Source organism: Amblyomma americanum, chromosome 8 (assembly GCF_052857255.1).
Source record: "Amblyomma americanum isolate KBUSLIRL-KWMA chromosome 8, ASM5285725v1, whole genome shotgun sequence".
NCBI classification, from domain to species: Eukaryota; Metazoa; Arthropoda; class Arachnida; order Ixodida; family Ixodidae; genus Amblyomma; species Amblyomma americanum.
This window is the reverse complement of record NC_135504.1, coordinates 127525001-127541257: the sequence shown is the minus strand read 5'-3', so window position 1 is coordinate 127541257 and position 16257 is coordinate 127525001. Positions and strand designations below refer to the sequence as shown.

The 16257-nt window shown below is 47.9% G+C and overlaps 1 protein-coding gene across 3 annotated transcripts in view; it reads right to left on the bottom strand.

The window, feature by feature from the left end:
- Positions 1-13461: 13461 nt before the first annotated feature.
- The window catches only part of defl (Integrator complex subunit 7), an 80602-nt gene continuing 77806 nt past the window's right edge, over positions 13462-16257 (bottom strand). For all 3 annotated transcript variants that reach the window (XM_077635353.1, XM_077635354.1, XM_077635352.1), the window contains one exon: positions 13462-14207. In XM_077635353.1, coding sequence (XP_077491479.1) covers positions 14058-14207 — 150 coding nt within the window. In that variant the 3' untranslated portion in view covers positions 13462-14057. The remainder of the gene's footprint in view (positions 14208-16257) is intronic.

Here is a 16257-nt window from a genome sequence, read left to right as displayed (position 1 = left end):
TCATCATCATCAGCCCTACTACTCCCACTGCAGGGCAAAGGCCTCTCCCATGTCTCTCCAATTAACCCTATCCTTTGCCAGCTGCATCCACCCTTTGCCTGCAAACTTCTTAATCTCATCCGCCCATCTAACCTTCTGCCGCCCCCTGCTACGCTTACTTTCTCTTGGAACCCACTCCGTTACCCTTAAAGACCAGCGGTTATCTTGCCTTCGCATTACATGCCCTGCCCAAGCCCATTTCTTTCTCTTGATTTCGACTAGGATGTCATTAACCCGTGTTTGTTCCCTCACCCACTCTGCCCGCTTCCGATCTCTTAACGTTACACCTATCATTTTTCTTTCCATGGCTCGCTGCGTTGTCCTTAACTTAAGCTGAACTCTTTTCGTTAGCCTCCACGTTTCTGCCCCGTAGGTGAGTACCGGTAAGATTATGCTGTTGTACACTTTCCTCTTGAGGGAAATTGGTAAACTGCCACTCATGATCTGCGAGAATTTGCCATATGCGCTCCACCCCATTCTTATCCTTCTAGTTATCTCCCTCTCATGATCCGGATCAGCTTTCACTACCTGCCCTAAGTAGACGTATTCCGGCACAATTTCTAGGCTCTCGCTGCCAATTGTGAACTGTTGTTCCCTTGCTAGGCTGTTGAACATTACCTTGGTTTTCTGCATGTTAATTTTTAGACCCATCGATCTGCTCTGCCTGTCTAACTCGTTGATCATGATTTGCAGTTCACCTCCTGAGTGACTCAGCAAGGCAATGTCATCAGCAAATCTCAGATTATTTAGGTATTCTCCATTTATTCTTATTCCCAACTGTTCCCAATTCAGGCCTCCAAATACCTCCTGGAAATGGATTAAGGTGGATTAATTAGTACTTGGATTAGGAAGGGATGACTGATGCATACCATGAGAAGAGCAGTGGAACCAGTTCAAACCAGTTTTAATGGGAAAATCGCAAGAAAATCAGACACAGTTGTAGATACCACAGTAGGCAACCTAAATACAATTGCATTTTCTTTAAGAATGTGGTTAAGAAGGCCCCCAAGTTTTTCTGAAAGTCATTGCAGCCAAAAAGATTATTACTGCTCGTGCAAAGCTTGCGTGTGTGCCTGATGTCAGACCAGCTTTGCTGGTTCATGGCTTGGTTTTGTGCCAGAACAGTGACTGGTGTTGCAAATGGGTTGCAAGCCCTAAGAGTAGCGTTGGCCTGGCGGCCTGGGGCACAGCTGGAAACATCCGAAGGTCCCGGCAAAGGATGATTCGACTGGCAACAGAACAACTTGTTTATTGTGGCATCGCAAAAGAGCAGCCGGTCAGGGCGACCACGTTACTCGAAGGAAGAAATCGAAGTCTCTCTGGCGTCCGGGGCAGCTGCTTTTTATACCCTCGGAGTCGAGGGCAAGAAGGAACAGCTGGGGATGAGTCGCACGAGACGGCGACGCACGGACATGTTGAGACGCGAAGTGACGCGTCCGCCGGGCCGGCGCCGGTCAGACCTCCTCGCCTCCCAGTTGGGGAGCTCCTCTCCCCGGCTACCGCGCTTTGACAAGCGTGGGCACCAACATGCACACACACACACACGACGACACGTGGCATTGAAACCTGCCTGGACGCGCTTGGCGGGAGGCGTTACGGCAGCACTGAACGGGCCCAAAATGACCGCCACTTTGAACGAAGCCCCGGCGTCCGTTGCATCCGCGCCGGCTATACCGCGCGTCGTAGGCGAAACGTAACACTGGGAAAGTTGAGGGCTGAACGAGCGACAGTTACCGTGTCTCTGATGCCTGCGATGGGTCTGTGCCTGTGGAAGAGTTTGGCTGAGTGTTCTGGGCAGCCTCTTCGCAATGGCACAAGTGGCAGGAATACTCCATGTGGCACTTGCCCAGAATCGTCCAGAGTGCAGTGATCGCAGCTTGGTAAAGTGCAGAATTCCTTTCATATAAAGGATTATGACAATCAGAGAGGGCACTAATCAGTAGACCCAATTCCCCGTTAGTTCTGTGCATATACAGTCAGCTGTCAATACTAACTGAAACGCTGAAGGGGATCAAAAATTTTTTCATTGGACATAAAGTTTGAATTTGTGTCAGTCTTTAGAATACGCTTGATGCTGATGGAACCAAAAAAGCTGAGGTGGCATCAGCAACTGTAGCATGGGCATCATAGTCACGGGTGCTATGGTCACTGCAAAACTGCATGCAATGCTTTTGAACGAAGCTCCGGGATATCTTGTGCACATCTTGTGCTGCCCATGGGGCTTCCATTCTCCGCTCATTATTTCTAGAGCACTGTGCTGCAGTTGTCCACAAGTGCTGGTGATATTCCACCCCGTGACACATGATTGTGCTGAACTTAATTCTCTTTTGCTCCTGTACAGATTGCCATTTGAGTTGATCAGATATGGCTCTGCCGTTTTGCTTACTGTGATTCACGTTTTTCGTGATGGTGGTGGTGCAAATGTACACAGTATTTACACGATTGTAAGTCGACCCCCCAAATCACATTCCCGAAAAATAAAAAAAAACTTCTGAGGTTGTTTAAGCTTGGCTTTGAATAGTTGAACGCAATAGCATTATACAGTGGCGGCTGCCGCGCGCGGGCGTGGCAGTGGGCAGATTCCAAAACGAAAATGTATTAGTCACTGAACTACTCGTCGACACTTGCGCCATCATCCTCACTAGCGTTGCCGTCGCGATCGCTGCTGCGATCCCACAGCACGTCCTTCTAGCGTCGTCTTCCAGCGAAATCCCGCGCTTCGCAAATAGCCACATCACGACATCGCGTGGAACAGCTGAAAATTTTCCTCGCTGCAGCTGCCACACCTGTTTCACCCGTTGCGAACGTCGAACTTGCGGCCTGGCGCGCGGCTGTTCATTTTTTCGGCGTAAAAAATGGCAGCCGTCTTGAATGTAGCCGTGAACGAGCGCCGTTAGCTTGCCGGACCTGGAGCACGAATGATGGCTGACGAAGCACTACATTAAAAACTTGTGAAACGCAGCCGGCTGTAGTCAAATGCCGCAGGCCAAAGAGAAACTACGCGTGAATGGCGTCGGCTCTTCCGTCGGCTACCGACACTCCCCGGCACCGCTGCCGTTCGGAGTGAAGGTGCCGTCTCGATTGGAACAGAGGCCCTTCCATAAACTATCAACGCTCCCTTGAGCGTCGAGCGCTCATTTTAAAGTAAAAGGAAAACTTTTTGGACGCGTGGGCTTCCCCTAGAACGCGATTGCATTATCGGGCCGCCCCCGCTTATCAGCAGCCACTTGTGAGGTGCCAGTTTGCTGCTTATCGATAGCCGCCATCGGCCGCCGCCCGCGTTCACGGGCAGGGTACGTCATTTCTGCGCGTTGAGATAGCAGCTGCTCCAGGCCAGCGCCAAGAGCGATGCGAGGGAGGCGCACAGCAAAAATTCAACCACGCTGTAGCATGTCCGATATCTCGTTTGTCTCGCCTTAGAGTGCGGAACAGCGGCCCTTCTATCAACTATCAACGCTCCCTTGAGTGTCGAGCGCGCATTTTAAAGTAAAAGGAAAACTTTTTGGACGCGTGGGCTTCCCCTAGAACGCGATTGCATTATCGGGCCGCCCCCGCTTATCAGCAGCCACTTGTGAGGTGCCAGTTTGCTGCTTATCGATAGCCGCCATCGGCCGCCGCCCGCGTTCACGGGCAGGGTACGTCAATTCTGCGCGTTGAGATAGCAGCTGCTCCAGGCCAGCGCCAAGAGCGATGCGAGGGAGGCGCACAGCAAAAATTCAACCACGCTGTAGCATGTCCGATATCTCGTTTGTCTCGCCTTAGAGTGCGGAACAGCGGCCCTTCTATCAACTATCAACGCTCCCTTGAGTGTCGAGCGCTCATTTTAAAGTAAAAGGAAAACTTTTTGGATGCGTGAGCTTCCCCTAGAACGCGATTACGTTATCGTGCCGCCCCCGCTTATCAGCAGCCACTTGTGGGGTGCCAGTTTGCTGCTTATCGATAGTCGCCATCGGCCGCCGCCCGCGTTCACGGGGAGGGTACGCCATTTCTGCGCGTTGACATAGCAGCTGCTCAAGGCCAGCGCCAAGAGCGATGCGAGGGAGGCGCACAGCAAAAATGCGACCACGCTGTAGCATGTCCGATATCTCGTTTGTCTCGCCTTAGAGTGCGGAACAGCGGCCCTTCTATCAACTATCAACGCTCCCTTGAGCGTCGAGCACGCGTTTTAAAGTAAAAGGAAAACTTTTTGGACGCGTGAGGTTCCCCTAGAACGCGATTGCGTTATCGGGCCACCCCCGCTTATCAGCAGCCACTTGTGAGGTGCCAGTTTGCTGCTTATCGATAGCCGCCATCGGCCGCCGCCCGCGTTCACGGGGAGGGTACGTCATTTCTGCGCGTTGAGATAGCAGCTGCTCCAGGCCAGCGCCAAGAGCGATGCGAGGGAGGCGCACAGCAAAAATTCAACCACGCTGTAGCATGTCCGATATCTCGTTTGTCTCGCCTTAGAGTGCGGAACAGCGGCCCTTCTATCAACTATCAACGCTCCCTTGAGTGTCGAGCGCTCATTTTAAAGTAAAAGGAAAACTTTTTGGATGCGTGAGCTTCCCCTAGAACGCGATTGCGTTATCGTGCCGCCCCCGCTTATCAGCAGCCACTTGTGGGGTGCCAGTTTGCTGCTTATCGATAGTCGCCATCGGCCGCCGCCCGCGTTCACGGGGAGGGTACGCCATTTCTGCGCGTTGACATAGCAGCTGCTCAAGGCCAGCGCCAAGAGCGATGCGAGGGAGGCGCACAGCAAAAATGCGACCACGCTGTAGCATGTCCGATATCTCGTTTGTCTCGCCTTAGAGTGCGGAACAGCGGCCCTTCTATCAACTATCAACGCTCCCTTGAGCGTCGAGCACGCGTTTTAAAGTAAAAGGAAAACTTTTTGGACGCGTGAGGTTCCCCTAGAACGCGATTGCGTTATCGGGCCACCCCCGCTTATCAGCAGCCACTTGTGAGGTGCCAGTTTGCTGCTTATCGATAGCCGCCATCGGCCGCCGCCCGCGTTCACGGGGAGGGTACGTCATTTCTGCGCGTTGAGATAGCAGCTGCTCCAGGCCAGCGCCAAGAGCGATGCGAGGGAGGCGCACAGCAAAAATTCAACCACGCTGTAGCATGTCCGATATCTCGTTTGTCTCGCCTTAGAGTGCGGAACAGCGGCCCTTCTATCAACTATCAACGCTCCCTTGAGTGTCGAGCGCGCATTTTAAAGTAAAAGGAAAACTTTTTGGACGCGTGAGCTTCCCCTAGAACGCGATTGCGTTATCGGGCCGCCCCCGCTTATCAGCAGCCACTTGTGGGGTGCCAGTTTGCTGCTTATCGATAGTCGCCATCGGCCGCCGCCCGCGCGAGCGGGGAGGGGACGCCAGTTTTGCGCGTTGACATAGCAGCTGCTCAAGGCCAGCACCAAGAGCGATGCAACGGAGCCACACAGCAAAAATGCAACCACGCTGTAGCATGCCAGATATCTCGCCTTTACTTAGTGCGATGTTTTCGTTTCGACTGTAAGTCGACCCCCACTTCGAATTTTCAAATTTAAATTAAATAGGTCGACTTATAGTCGTGTAAGTCGTGTGTATTACTCTGGCCTGCCGGCAATTGCGCAGTTTAGTTGGCTTTTGTGTAATGTCTGCATCTGCAAGTTCGCTAGGAGTGATGAATTCAGTTGTCTTATGTCTGCCACTTGCTCCTGCCATTTAGGGGATTTCATACAAGTGCACAAAGTAGCAGCAACCTTTTTCAGTGCCATCACATGTAGGGCTGCCGTCACTGTGTGATCTAACAATAAAGGTCGAGTTGGTTTTCCATGCTGAACGTAAAAGCACAAAAAACAAGGACGTAGAATAAGACACAACACAAGCGCTCACTTCCAACTGATCTTTATTACATGCAACAAACAGAATTTTATACTCTTGATAATGCCTGCAAGGCATTACCACAGAGTAGTGAAAAATAGATGACAGTCATCGAGCGTCACACTTAAACGATAAAAAGATAGGTCATCTCTTTTTGTGAGTGCAGAATTGACGGGAGCACTTACGCAGTCATCGCCAGCTCGCGCTATCTCCAACGCCTTAACAATTTCGCGCGTAATTTGACATTTGTTCCCGTAAAGGAACAAAAATTCTAATTTGTCCAAAATGGAAAAGCAAAGGAAAAGAAGGCAAAGAGGGTTGTCGTCCTCTTTTTCACAAGTACAAAATCCTTTACGGGAACAAATGTCAAATTACGCTCGAAAATTGTTGAGGCGTTGGAGATAGCGCTAGCTGGCGATGACTGTGTAAGTGCTCCGTCAATTCTGCTCTCACAAAAAGAGATGTCCTATCTTTCATCGTTCAAGTGTGACGTTTGATGACCGTCATCTATTTTTCGCTACTCTGTGGTAATGCCTTGCAGGCATTATCGAGAGTATAAAATTCTGTTTCTTGCATGTATTAAAGACCAGTTGGAAGTAAGCGCTCGTGTTGTGTGTCTTATTCTACGTCCTTGTTTTTTGCGCTTTTACGTTCAGCATGGAAAACCAACTCGGCCTTTATTGAATTTTATTTCTAGTACAATGGGCTTTTTTTCATTTGCGAATATGAATCCGTATTTTCTGGTCTCTCTCACCACAAACACTATCTGCCAAGCTCGTGCTATCTCCTTCTGCATTCGCTGCAACGTGCTACCTCCGGCCGTCACAGCCCTGTTTGGAACCCTCCCACCTTCGGTCAGCCATGGCAAAAGGATTCTCAAGACACTTCAAGCGGAGTGGAGAAGGCAAGCAAGACTGTGCAAGGACTGCCTGCAAGCAAGCCTTTCACAGGTGAGAGCCTGCCGAGTGCCAAGAGAAAATGGCAGCAATTCGCTCGAACGCTCGACCAGGCCTCTGAGTTTTTGTGGAGTACTGTCCTGCCAGGGCTACGCAAACTGGTCCCTCCACGGCAGTCTAGGTCGCACAACTACGTCTGAACGTTTGGGCTGGTAACACTTCCTGAAGAGGTGCGCCGTACACTTCAACTGGGGCCCAAGTTCGCTGTGGAACAAAAGAAGTCAAAGCCGGAGCTCTTGGCCATGGTCCGAACAGTCTCGAAACTTGCACCTAGGAGTGATCAAGGGAGCTGCGTGTCGCAGGCCATCGACGTTTTAAAGAAGTGTTCGACGACAAAGCCTCAAGTTTCCCCTTTAAGTGTTTTGAGAGTCCTGAAGCAAGACGATTTATGTCTTCTTCCTTGTGATAAGGTGATTTTGCCGTGATGCCTAAGAGCCTTTTTCATGAAAAAGTCCGTCATGCTGTCGGGAAAGTGTTTGATAGGGAACAAGGTGTAAATCTGTCAAAAGTAAGATTGAAAGCAAAAAAGTTGTGTATCTCCTTGAATCTCACCTGCTTAGCTCAGTCTGTAGAAAAGGCCAGTGGTCTAAGTCTTAACATGTTCTTCTCCGCTAAAACACACAAAATGGAATGTCCTTTAAGAATTATCGTTTCGGAGGCGCACACTTGGCAAAAATCAGTCTCTGACTTCCTACAGAAAAGTCTAAAACAGCTAGTTGTTGATGATCCTTTCATGATAAAAAATTCCGGATGTGTAATTGATTTCTAAAGCAAAATGAAGGAAAGAACATGGTTGCATTCTCAATTGATGTAAAAGACCTTTACTACTCGTTGCCGCAAAACAGATTGTTGCAGTGCGTTGAAAGATGTATTGAGAACGCTGGCCCTATTGCTTTCAAGAATTCAGTGGGAGTGAGTGTTGGGGGATATTTAGAGCTCTTAAGTACTTACCTTAATTCCACTTTTGTAATGTGCGGCGATGACCTGTTATTGCAGAAATAAGGAATATGTATAGGGTCCAGCGTTGCTCCTTTTTTAGACCTATTTTTAGCTGAACGGGACAGAAGGCTTTTTGCCTGCCTTGAAGACGAAGGGGTGTTAAAAGTTTTTCGTTTCGTGGATGATTTTTTAATCTTTTTGGACACCACTGCAATCGCCCTCGATGAAGCGGTAGGAAGCGTTTTAGATCATTTTAAGCGTAGCTTATCTCCACTTGTCATCACGCATGAACTTCCTGAGAACGGTAGCATACGCTTTCTTGACATCAAGTTAACTTTTTTAGAAGACCACACTTGCTGGATTTATCATCCCCGGGATGGAAAAATGCCCTTACCTTTCAGTTCCGCGCATTCAAAGCTCGTAAAAAGAAACATAGCTCGTTTAGGGTTTATCAACTGCATAAAAAAGTCATGCGAACATGCAATTGAAGAAAGCCTTTTCCTGCAGTCCAACAAGTTGCAAGAAGTGGGTTATCCGTTGCGCGTGCTGGTTTCTGTGGCGGAAGGACTTATCAAAAAGAAAAAATGGGAAGCAAAGTCTCGGGAAGAGCCGGAAAAGACAAAAGTTGATAAGAAATTTGCAGTCATTCCTTATAAACATAAGCTTTCGCACAGTCTTAAAAAAATTGGCAACAGGGTAAACGTTGACGTGTTGTTCTCTGCCCCAAATAAACTGAGTTCACTATGCAAGCTTAGCACATCAGAAAGCCCAGCAATAACTGGTTGTACGATCAGGCATCAAAAGCCGTTCGCGAGATGCACGAAAGGTGTTGTTTACAAAGTGCCTTTATCCTGTGGTAAATATTATATAGGCCAAACGGGAAGATGCCTAAATGAGCGATTAGGTGAGCATGACTATGTTGTGAACAATAAAAAAGGGGGGTATATAGCATTCATTGTCTAAAATGCAAAGAGGGTTGTCGTCCTCTTTTTCGCAAGTGCAAAATCCTTTACGGGAACAAATGTCGAATACGTGCTAAATTGTAGAGGCGTTGGAGATAGCGCGAGCTGGCGATGACTGCGTAAGTGCTCCGTCAATTCTGCTCTCACAAAAAGAGATGCCCTCTTTTATCGTTCAAGTGTGACGCGCGATGACTGTAAACTATCTTTCACTACTCCGTGGTACTGCCTTGCAGGCATTATCGAGAGTATAAAATTCTGTTTCTTGCATGTAATAAAGATCAGTTGGAAGTGAGCGCTCGTGTTGTGTGTCTTATTCTACGTCCTTGCTTTTTGCGCTTTTACGTTCAGCATGATCTAACAGCTGGGCATTTTCACTCACAGCGTACAAAAGTGTTGTGTGTGCAAATTGGCTGTGCAGAAATTCGCAAGGTGAAGAAGGGAGCTTTGAGCAGTTTTCCACAATTCTTCGAAAAATCTTGGATTTCAGCAATTTCCGTGACATTGTGCATTAGCATGGAATGTGGACATCTGTAGGAGCAACAGAACGGTGAGAAGACAATCAATTTGAATCGTCTCAATTGTCTTGAAAGCTAGAATCTGATGGTGAACAAGTTTTGCTGATGCTTTCACATGCTTGCTCCCCTATCCACTTTCTGGAAAGAGTCACAATAGAGGTGCTTTCTGAAAGCGATATTGATAGGAGTGGCTAAAATGCTTTTAGTTTGGAGTAACGCCCAGCACCTATTCTGGGTGCCTCCCCTTGTTGCATTATCTGCGAACAAAGGAGTGCCAATCTTCTGTAGAGCTACCTCAATTTATAAAAAAATTTACTTATAACACTGCAAGCCCTTTGCGGGCAGCTACAGGACGGGAAAAAAAAAACAGATGAAAGGCACCTTACACAGAAAAAAGGTGCATTGCAACAAGAAGCACAATTCTAGTTTTTGCTCAAAATTCTCAGCTGAATTGGTGGCATAAAAGATTTGCAGATCCAGATAAATTCAACAACGGTTTTCGGGAGGAACGCGTATTTGAAGGGGTCAACTGTAGGTCTATATGGTATAATGGCGAATTGGTGGTTTATGCGGAGAGATAATTTATGGCCACAGTCACGATAGCAGGTGCAGAATTACACACCAGGGCTTCATCAGAGAGGTCATTCAGTCTCTATGGGGCAACATTGTGTCAAACAAGCGCCATCGTTCAAGTGGAGAGAACACGAAGCACTAGCTGATGCTGAATTGCAACAGCCGCCTTTGGTTTGGCATATATTTATTGTAAGGTAGCATGCTCATTTTTTAGTTGTGCTATGCACCCTGCAGAAAATTGCGGACTCTTTATTCAGGGTTGATGGAATTTGAAGTTTTCCACTGAAGAGAATTGGGGGTTCTGTTCAAGGCACCAAAGTAGGCTTTCCATCCAACAGTAACTGTTAATGTGACAGTATTAGGAGGGTCATGAGAGCGAAAACTGTGCATTGGTGTTGGTGTGACGCCTCCACTTGCTAGATGGCGTGTAGGGGCATTTTCCTCTCTCCAACTGTCAACCGTCCCCCTTTCCCTATGCACCTGTCCACTTGTAGGAGAAATGAGGGAGATGCCCGATGAAGAATGACTCGGCAAGAATGAAAATAACTAAGAAGAAAATGACTAAGACAACAGCAGTGGCGCATCTTGCTTAACCACTGCGCCAGGAGTGGTATGAAGATTCAAAGTGGCCTGACACAATTTGCGTAGTTGCATAGCAGGAATTGGAATATATTGCATTGTTATATTTTTGTGACCTTTGTTTTTCCACATCAACCTTGTATACGTTCCCCCCTTATGTAATACCCCGACAGGGGCCTTTAAGGGACAATAAATGATGATGATGATGATGAACTGAAATGGATTGGCGAGTGAAAGAAGCGTGCATCAATGGCATCGGCTGAAGCCCTAAAGCAAAGAACACAGCTTGACAGAACACCACAGGACGATAGCGCCCTCGTATTACAAAATCACTTTGACCACCACTGCTTTGCTGCCATGAGTACAACACACTACAGGAGCACAGAAATATTTGGTGTTTGGGCACCTATGTGTCTCGCATCCACTGCATTGGTGACACACGCAGCCACCTGCTTGATGTTTCTAAACTGCGCAGCTAAGCAACAACCAGCACTCATCCTTAGCGGCCGTGGCATTCCATCTGCTGAGCTCAAGGACGTAGGATTGAATCCCAGCCACGGAAGCCACAATTCTGGAGAGCCGAAATGCACACACTGGTGTGCGGCGCAATGTCAGTGTGTGTCTGAGAACCCTGGGCGGTACAAATTGACCCGGAATCCTCCACTGTGGAGTATCATGGCTCATGTGCAGCTACGGGCATGTTAGTAGGCTGGTTAACTAAATTTTACTGGTTAATTATCCCAGCAGCTTCTTTGGAAGTAAAAATATATACGTAGTCGATTTTGCTAAATGACTGCTTGCTAGGTGCCAGGAAGTCATGCTGTAAGTCGTCACAGCGGGAGGCACTTGTGCATGCTCTTCAGCCGCCCTAGTTTCGTGTCTAGACTGTCATTAAGCAAGAATCCCTGTCGCCAAGGGGCAGTCACAGTTCTCAAAATCCAACACCGTGCATTCCTAGTTACCAATGGTGCTGTTGGGTAGATAGGTTTGCAGGAGGGCAAGCATAACTGGGGGTTGGGTGGGCAGATGAGATTGGTAAGTCTGTGTGGCCACAGCTGGCACACGGAAGGGTCAGATGGAGGCCAACCAGAGCGGCCTTTGCTATGCAATCCCCCTTTTTCACACGGGCCGTTCTGCGTGCCTCTCCTCTGTGGGGACTCTCTCCGCTCCCCCCTTGTTACCTCAACTAACAAGAAGGGGTGCTGGCGTCGCAGCAACACGAGCGCCACGCACAGCGTGATTGCTGCGCATATGCAAGAGAGCTGACACTCTTCGGCTGCGGAACTTGTCCCGTGTAGGCATGTCGGCGCTCCGCCAGCAAGGCGAGGCCTCATGAGGACTTTCCCACAAGCTCATCCCGTCCGGCCTTGGAGCTTCTCCCCCACCCCAGCTTGGGCGAACATTCGCTCTTAACCTTGTTGGCGAGTCGAACGACATCGATAGACTCTTCGACGTACCTTGTTGATAGCTCACGTTATTGTTGCTGCAATAAACGCCTTGTTTGTGTCAGCCAGTGTCATCGTTCCTTTCTTCCCCCTCATATCAAGGCCCACCGCGGTTTCCGCGCTCCCGGTAGCGCTCGCGATCATGGGGTGGGGTGGGGGGTTTAGAACTGTGTCAGCCACGGTTAAGAAGGGAGAACTTCATTTATCCCCCGCTTACAGCCCCCCATCTGGCGCCTCTGTTCGAGGAACGCTTTTTTCGGACTTGATATGTGCTAGGTCTGGCGTGAATTGTGATTGCTAGGACCTGCGGCATGCCTTCTTGAGTGCGAGGTGGATTTCACTGCAGCATCTGTAAACTGTTCGACATGCTGAGCACATTATTCCCCCTGGTGAGCATTTACCAAGTGTGTGTATATAAGTGCGGGTTCAGTATTCTTCAAATCAAGTTTGAAGTTCAGCGCTCTGTTCTATCTGCATCTTCTTCCCGTTTGTGTTTGCGCTGCTGATACATATGGATCCTTCACTTTGTCAGTGGTGCGTGCAAAACGACAACAATCACGGAGCAATCCAGTGAAAAAGGAATACACACTTGTGCTGTCTCTGTCCACGGCTGCTGCTGACGACAATGACCTTACATCTGTCCCTTCCCTCAAGTACGGTGAATGGGTCCTAAGGACATAGTAGATTATTGTCACTTTTGGAATGCCATGCCACTGCATCTTTTTCTTTGGGTGGGCACGGACTAAATAGCATCCAGCCCTGAGAACGTCCCAGCCTAGCCTGCCACTTTGAAAATGGAGGGAGCAAATTACAGGAAAGAATGTGATTGCAAGTGGCCAGTACTGCGTGTTCAAAGCATCACTGGGTACAAGCACACATGCATGTAGCACCAGCACCATGAACTGGGACACCAAAATGAAAATCATGCGTGTTGAGCCACATGCGAGACCACAGGCTCACTAATAAGAAGAGGCGCCACTGAATGTGGGGTATCAGGTTGTTGAAAATGCCACCTGCATCCAGTTAGCCCTTCAATTTAGTAGTCGTGAACACTGTTCCCTCACGTGGCTTTTACGACACTGTTGTCCAACTTCATCTCTCCAGGTATGTGTCAAGGCTTGCCAGAGCTGAAGGGACAGGGGAAGAGTAACACCGGCTATTTCAACCCTTTTCAGGACAGCGGGGCACATGCGGCACCACTTGCTTCAAGTGCCAACAAACAGCCAACCACATATATTTCTGCATGCTGAATACTACCGAACTATCAAACAAACCACTCGGAGGTGTTCTGTGTGTTTTTACAACTGCAAGTGTGCAGTTTTGGCGCAAAAATAAGTGCTCAAAATCTGTAGAGCTTTTGAACCTTTTCCTTCACACATATGCTTCGTAATGCTTACTGCAGCAATCTTCATATGCCTTGAAAAGTCTCAGGTATGGATACATACCACATTTTAGGTATTTCTAAGACGTTGCTGGTTCAAACATGTACCCTTTTTTTTTTGACAAAGCGGCTTGAAAGTGATGTCATTCAATTTCTAGAGAGTGCAACTGAAGCATGTGAGACATGCACACAGCTTGCACCTTATGAAGGTTTAAAGAGAAGACACTTGAGCTCCTGTTTGCAGCCGCACTGTTTTATTTGCCGTGATTTTTTGAGTGAAAGCCCTTCATCTGCTATCTGTGGTCATATCAGTTTGTTCACAGCCACGGGTCTCAAGAAAACGTCTCTGCACTGACCACATGGACCACAATAGGCAAAGCTGCCCTTCTGGGCTGTGTGCACACCTCTTGCATGCCAAGACACTTGGAGGAAAAGGGCTGCTTCAAATGAAGCTTGCACTTTCCAAAAGAGTCTGGTCAACAAATATAAAGTGAAACTACCCAAAAGAGTAATGTCACAGATGACACTTCTCCCACAAAAGTTCACTTATGCATCGCATCAAAATGCTCCACTTGGCAGCACGGAAGGCTCAAAAGAACAATGCAAGTTGATGGGCATGATGCCATCCCACATCAGAAGGGAGCAATGTGCAATAAACATGATGTTCCAGAAGGGATGAGCAAAGAAACGCTGGCACGTCCCGTGCACAACATCGCACTGAAACATTGTCGCTGAACGACCACCAACTCTCCGAACTCTGTGCGGTGACTGCCTCAGGCCAATGTCGACAACTGGCGTACTTGAGTCCACTTGGTGGCATACGCACACTCAGGGCAAGCGCGGCGGTGGCATTGGGAATGCCTGAGGAGGAGGAGGAGGAGGTGCTGTGCCCAGCGGAGGCTTGAGGGCCGATGGCAGGCTGGACGCCATTGATGTGGATGGCTTGACGTCATCGTGGCACTTGACCGTCAGTGACACCTGCATGCATGCCAATCCCAGAACAGGTGGTGCGACAGGGTCCACAACACTGCCAAGCTGCCACTTCACCATTCACTGCACATCTCAAAGTCTCATTTCCAAGATTTACGTATGGGCAAAACATTTTATGGCCAATATGTCAGCATCTTCTATCATTTTATGACTGTCATTAAAAAACACACACACACACACACCTTGAGTCTAATATCCTCGTGAAGTTTGCTCATTGGGAGTGTCACTCACATAGCAGTGCGTTCATGGAATCATTTTGGCTCCTGAGTGTTTATTTAGCCTTGCTGGCAGCAATTTCAAAGGCACAAAATGTAATGTGTGTGTGTGTATATATATATATATATCAGACAAGGTAAAGGAAAGCTCGTTTGACAAACTTATGAAGGGAGCCAACAATCACCGAAACCAAGGTGCATAAGGAATGTTTATTATTTTTATTTTTTTATGTGTTGTGCTTAACAGTGGGATAATAATACTTAGATTATTCTATCGCTTAAAGAAAATTACTTTTAAGGCAGCAGAAAAAACAACCATGCCGCCGGTGGGATCCAAACCCACGACCTCCGAATATCGCGTCCAGTGCTCTACCAACTGAGCTACGCCGACGACGCCGACGGCTGTAGCTCAGTTTTTTTGCTGCCTTTTTTCTGCATTTTTTCTGCTGCCTTATAAGTAATTTTCTTTAAGCAATATAATAATCTAAGTATTATTATCCCACTGTTCAGCACGACACAAAAAAAAAACATTCCCCTATGCCCCTTGGTTTTCGTGACTGTTGGCTCCCTTCACAAGTATATATATACATATTAAGAAAAAACACCCGAGAGTTTATCACGGTGAAAGCTGTTAGACAGTCCTGCATTCTGCATGGAATCTACTGCGTCAGCCGCAAGGCCTTAATTACTTAGTCAATTAATTCAACCTAAGTAATTAAATTCAACTGCCGCCTACCACGGCGGGCAGGTGGCAAAGTGGAGAGAGGGGAGGAGTCCCCCTAAATGGGAAGTGCGAGAGGGAAGAGAGGGACGGCCAAGTGGCTATGATGAAGGCGGAGGAATGGACAACCTGAGGGCTGTTCCATGCCAGAATGCAGGGCTGTATGGCTAAATCAAAGCTATAACAGACCGCTGATTCATGCGCTAAGGCAGTAAGCCTAGCCCTACAAATTTGCTTGCTCGTTGTAACGCTGTCTTAAAGAAACAATTCTTTGTCGGAGAAATAACTGAAACAACACAACAAAGAAACAAGTTCAGAGGCATACATTAAATAATAAAAAGATTTCTTAGTTTTTTTTCTTTCTTGCTGTTAAAAATTGTGTTTTTACCTGTGTTGCCAGGCCAAACAATCTTTTTTCACAAGCGTTAGCTTTCTCGTGTACTTTTTCCAAAATTCTGCTAGCTGTCTGTCGCCTTTTCCGTTGCTATGAGCACAGCCCTTCCTATGAGTGGCACTCTGCTTCTCTGTTTAGCACCGTGTAACCTAAAGTGCCACTTCAGGTGCACTTCTCATAAGTGAACCTATCTTGAGCACTTGACCGGGGTATAAGCTTAGTTCAATTTAAAAACTGGGCCGGAAGACTTCGAGCTGGTGAAAACACATCAGCATCCTGACAACGATGCCTTGAAATAGCAGGCAGTGTTGCTCAAGTGCAGACCTTCAAGTGGTTTTCTGCTGCAGATCTACTGTCGGGAGGAAAAGTGGTGGACACCATGTTACCTCCGAAAAAATTGCACTGCAGCACTACCTACAGGCTGCATTGGGGGTTGAGATAGACTACACAGTAAAACCTTGATGATTCAAACTCGGTCAATCCGAAATTCCGCATAATTCGCAGAATTTTTGTTGTCCCGTAATTTATAATGTAAATTTCAGCAGATAATTCGAAGCAGTGGCCTGCACCAGCCCAGTTAATTCAAAGATCGAGATGCTACAAGGGAATGCGCGGACTTATATTAATGTGTTGACTTATATATGGAGTCAAGTTTTTTTTGGCCAGCAACGGCTACGAGTTGGGGGTCAACTTTTATGCAGAAATACA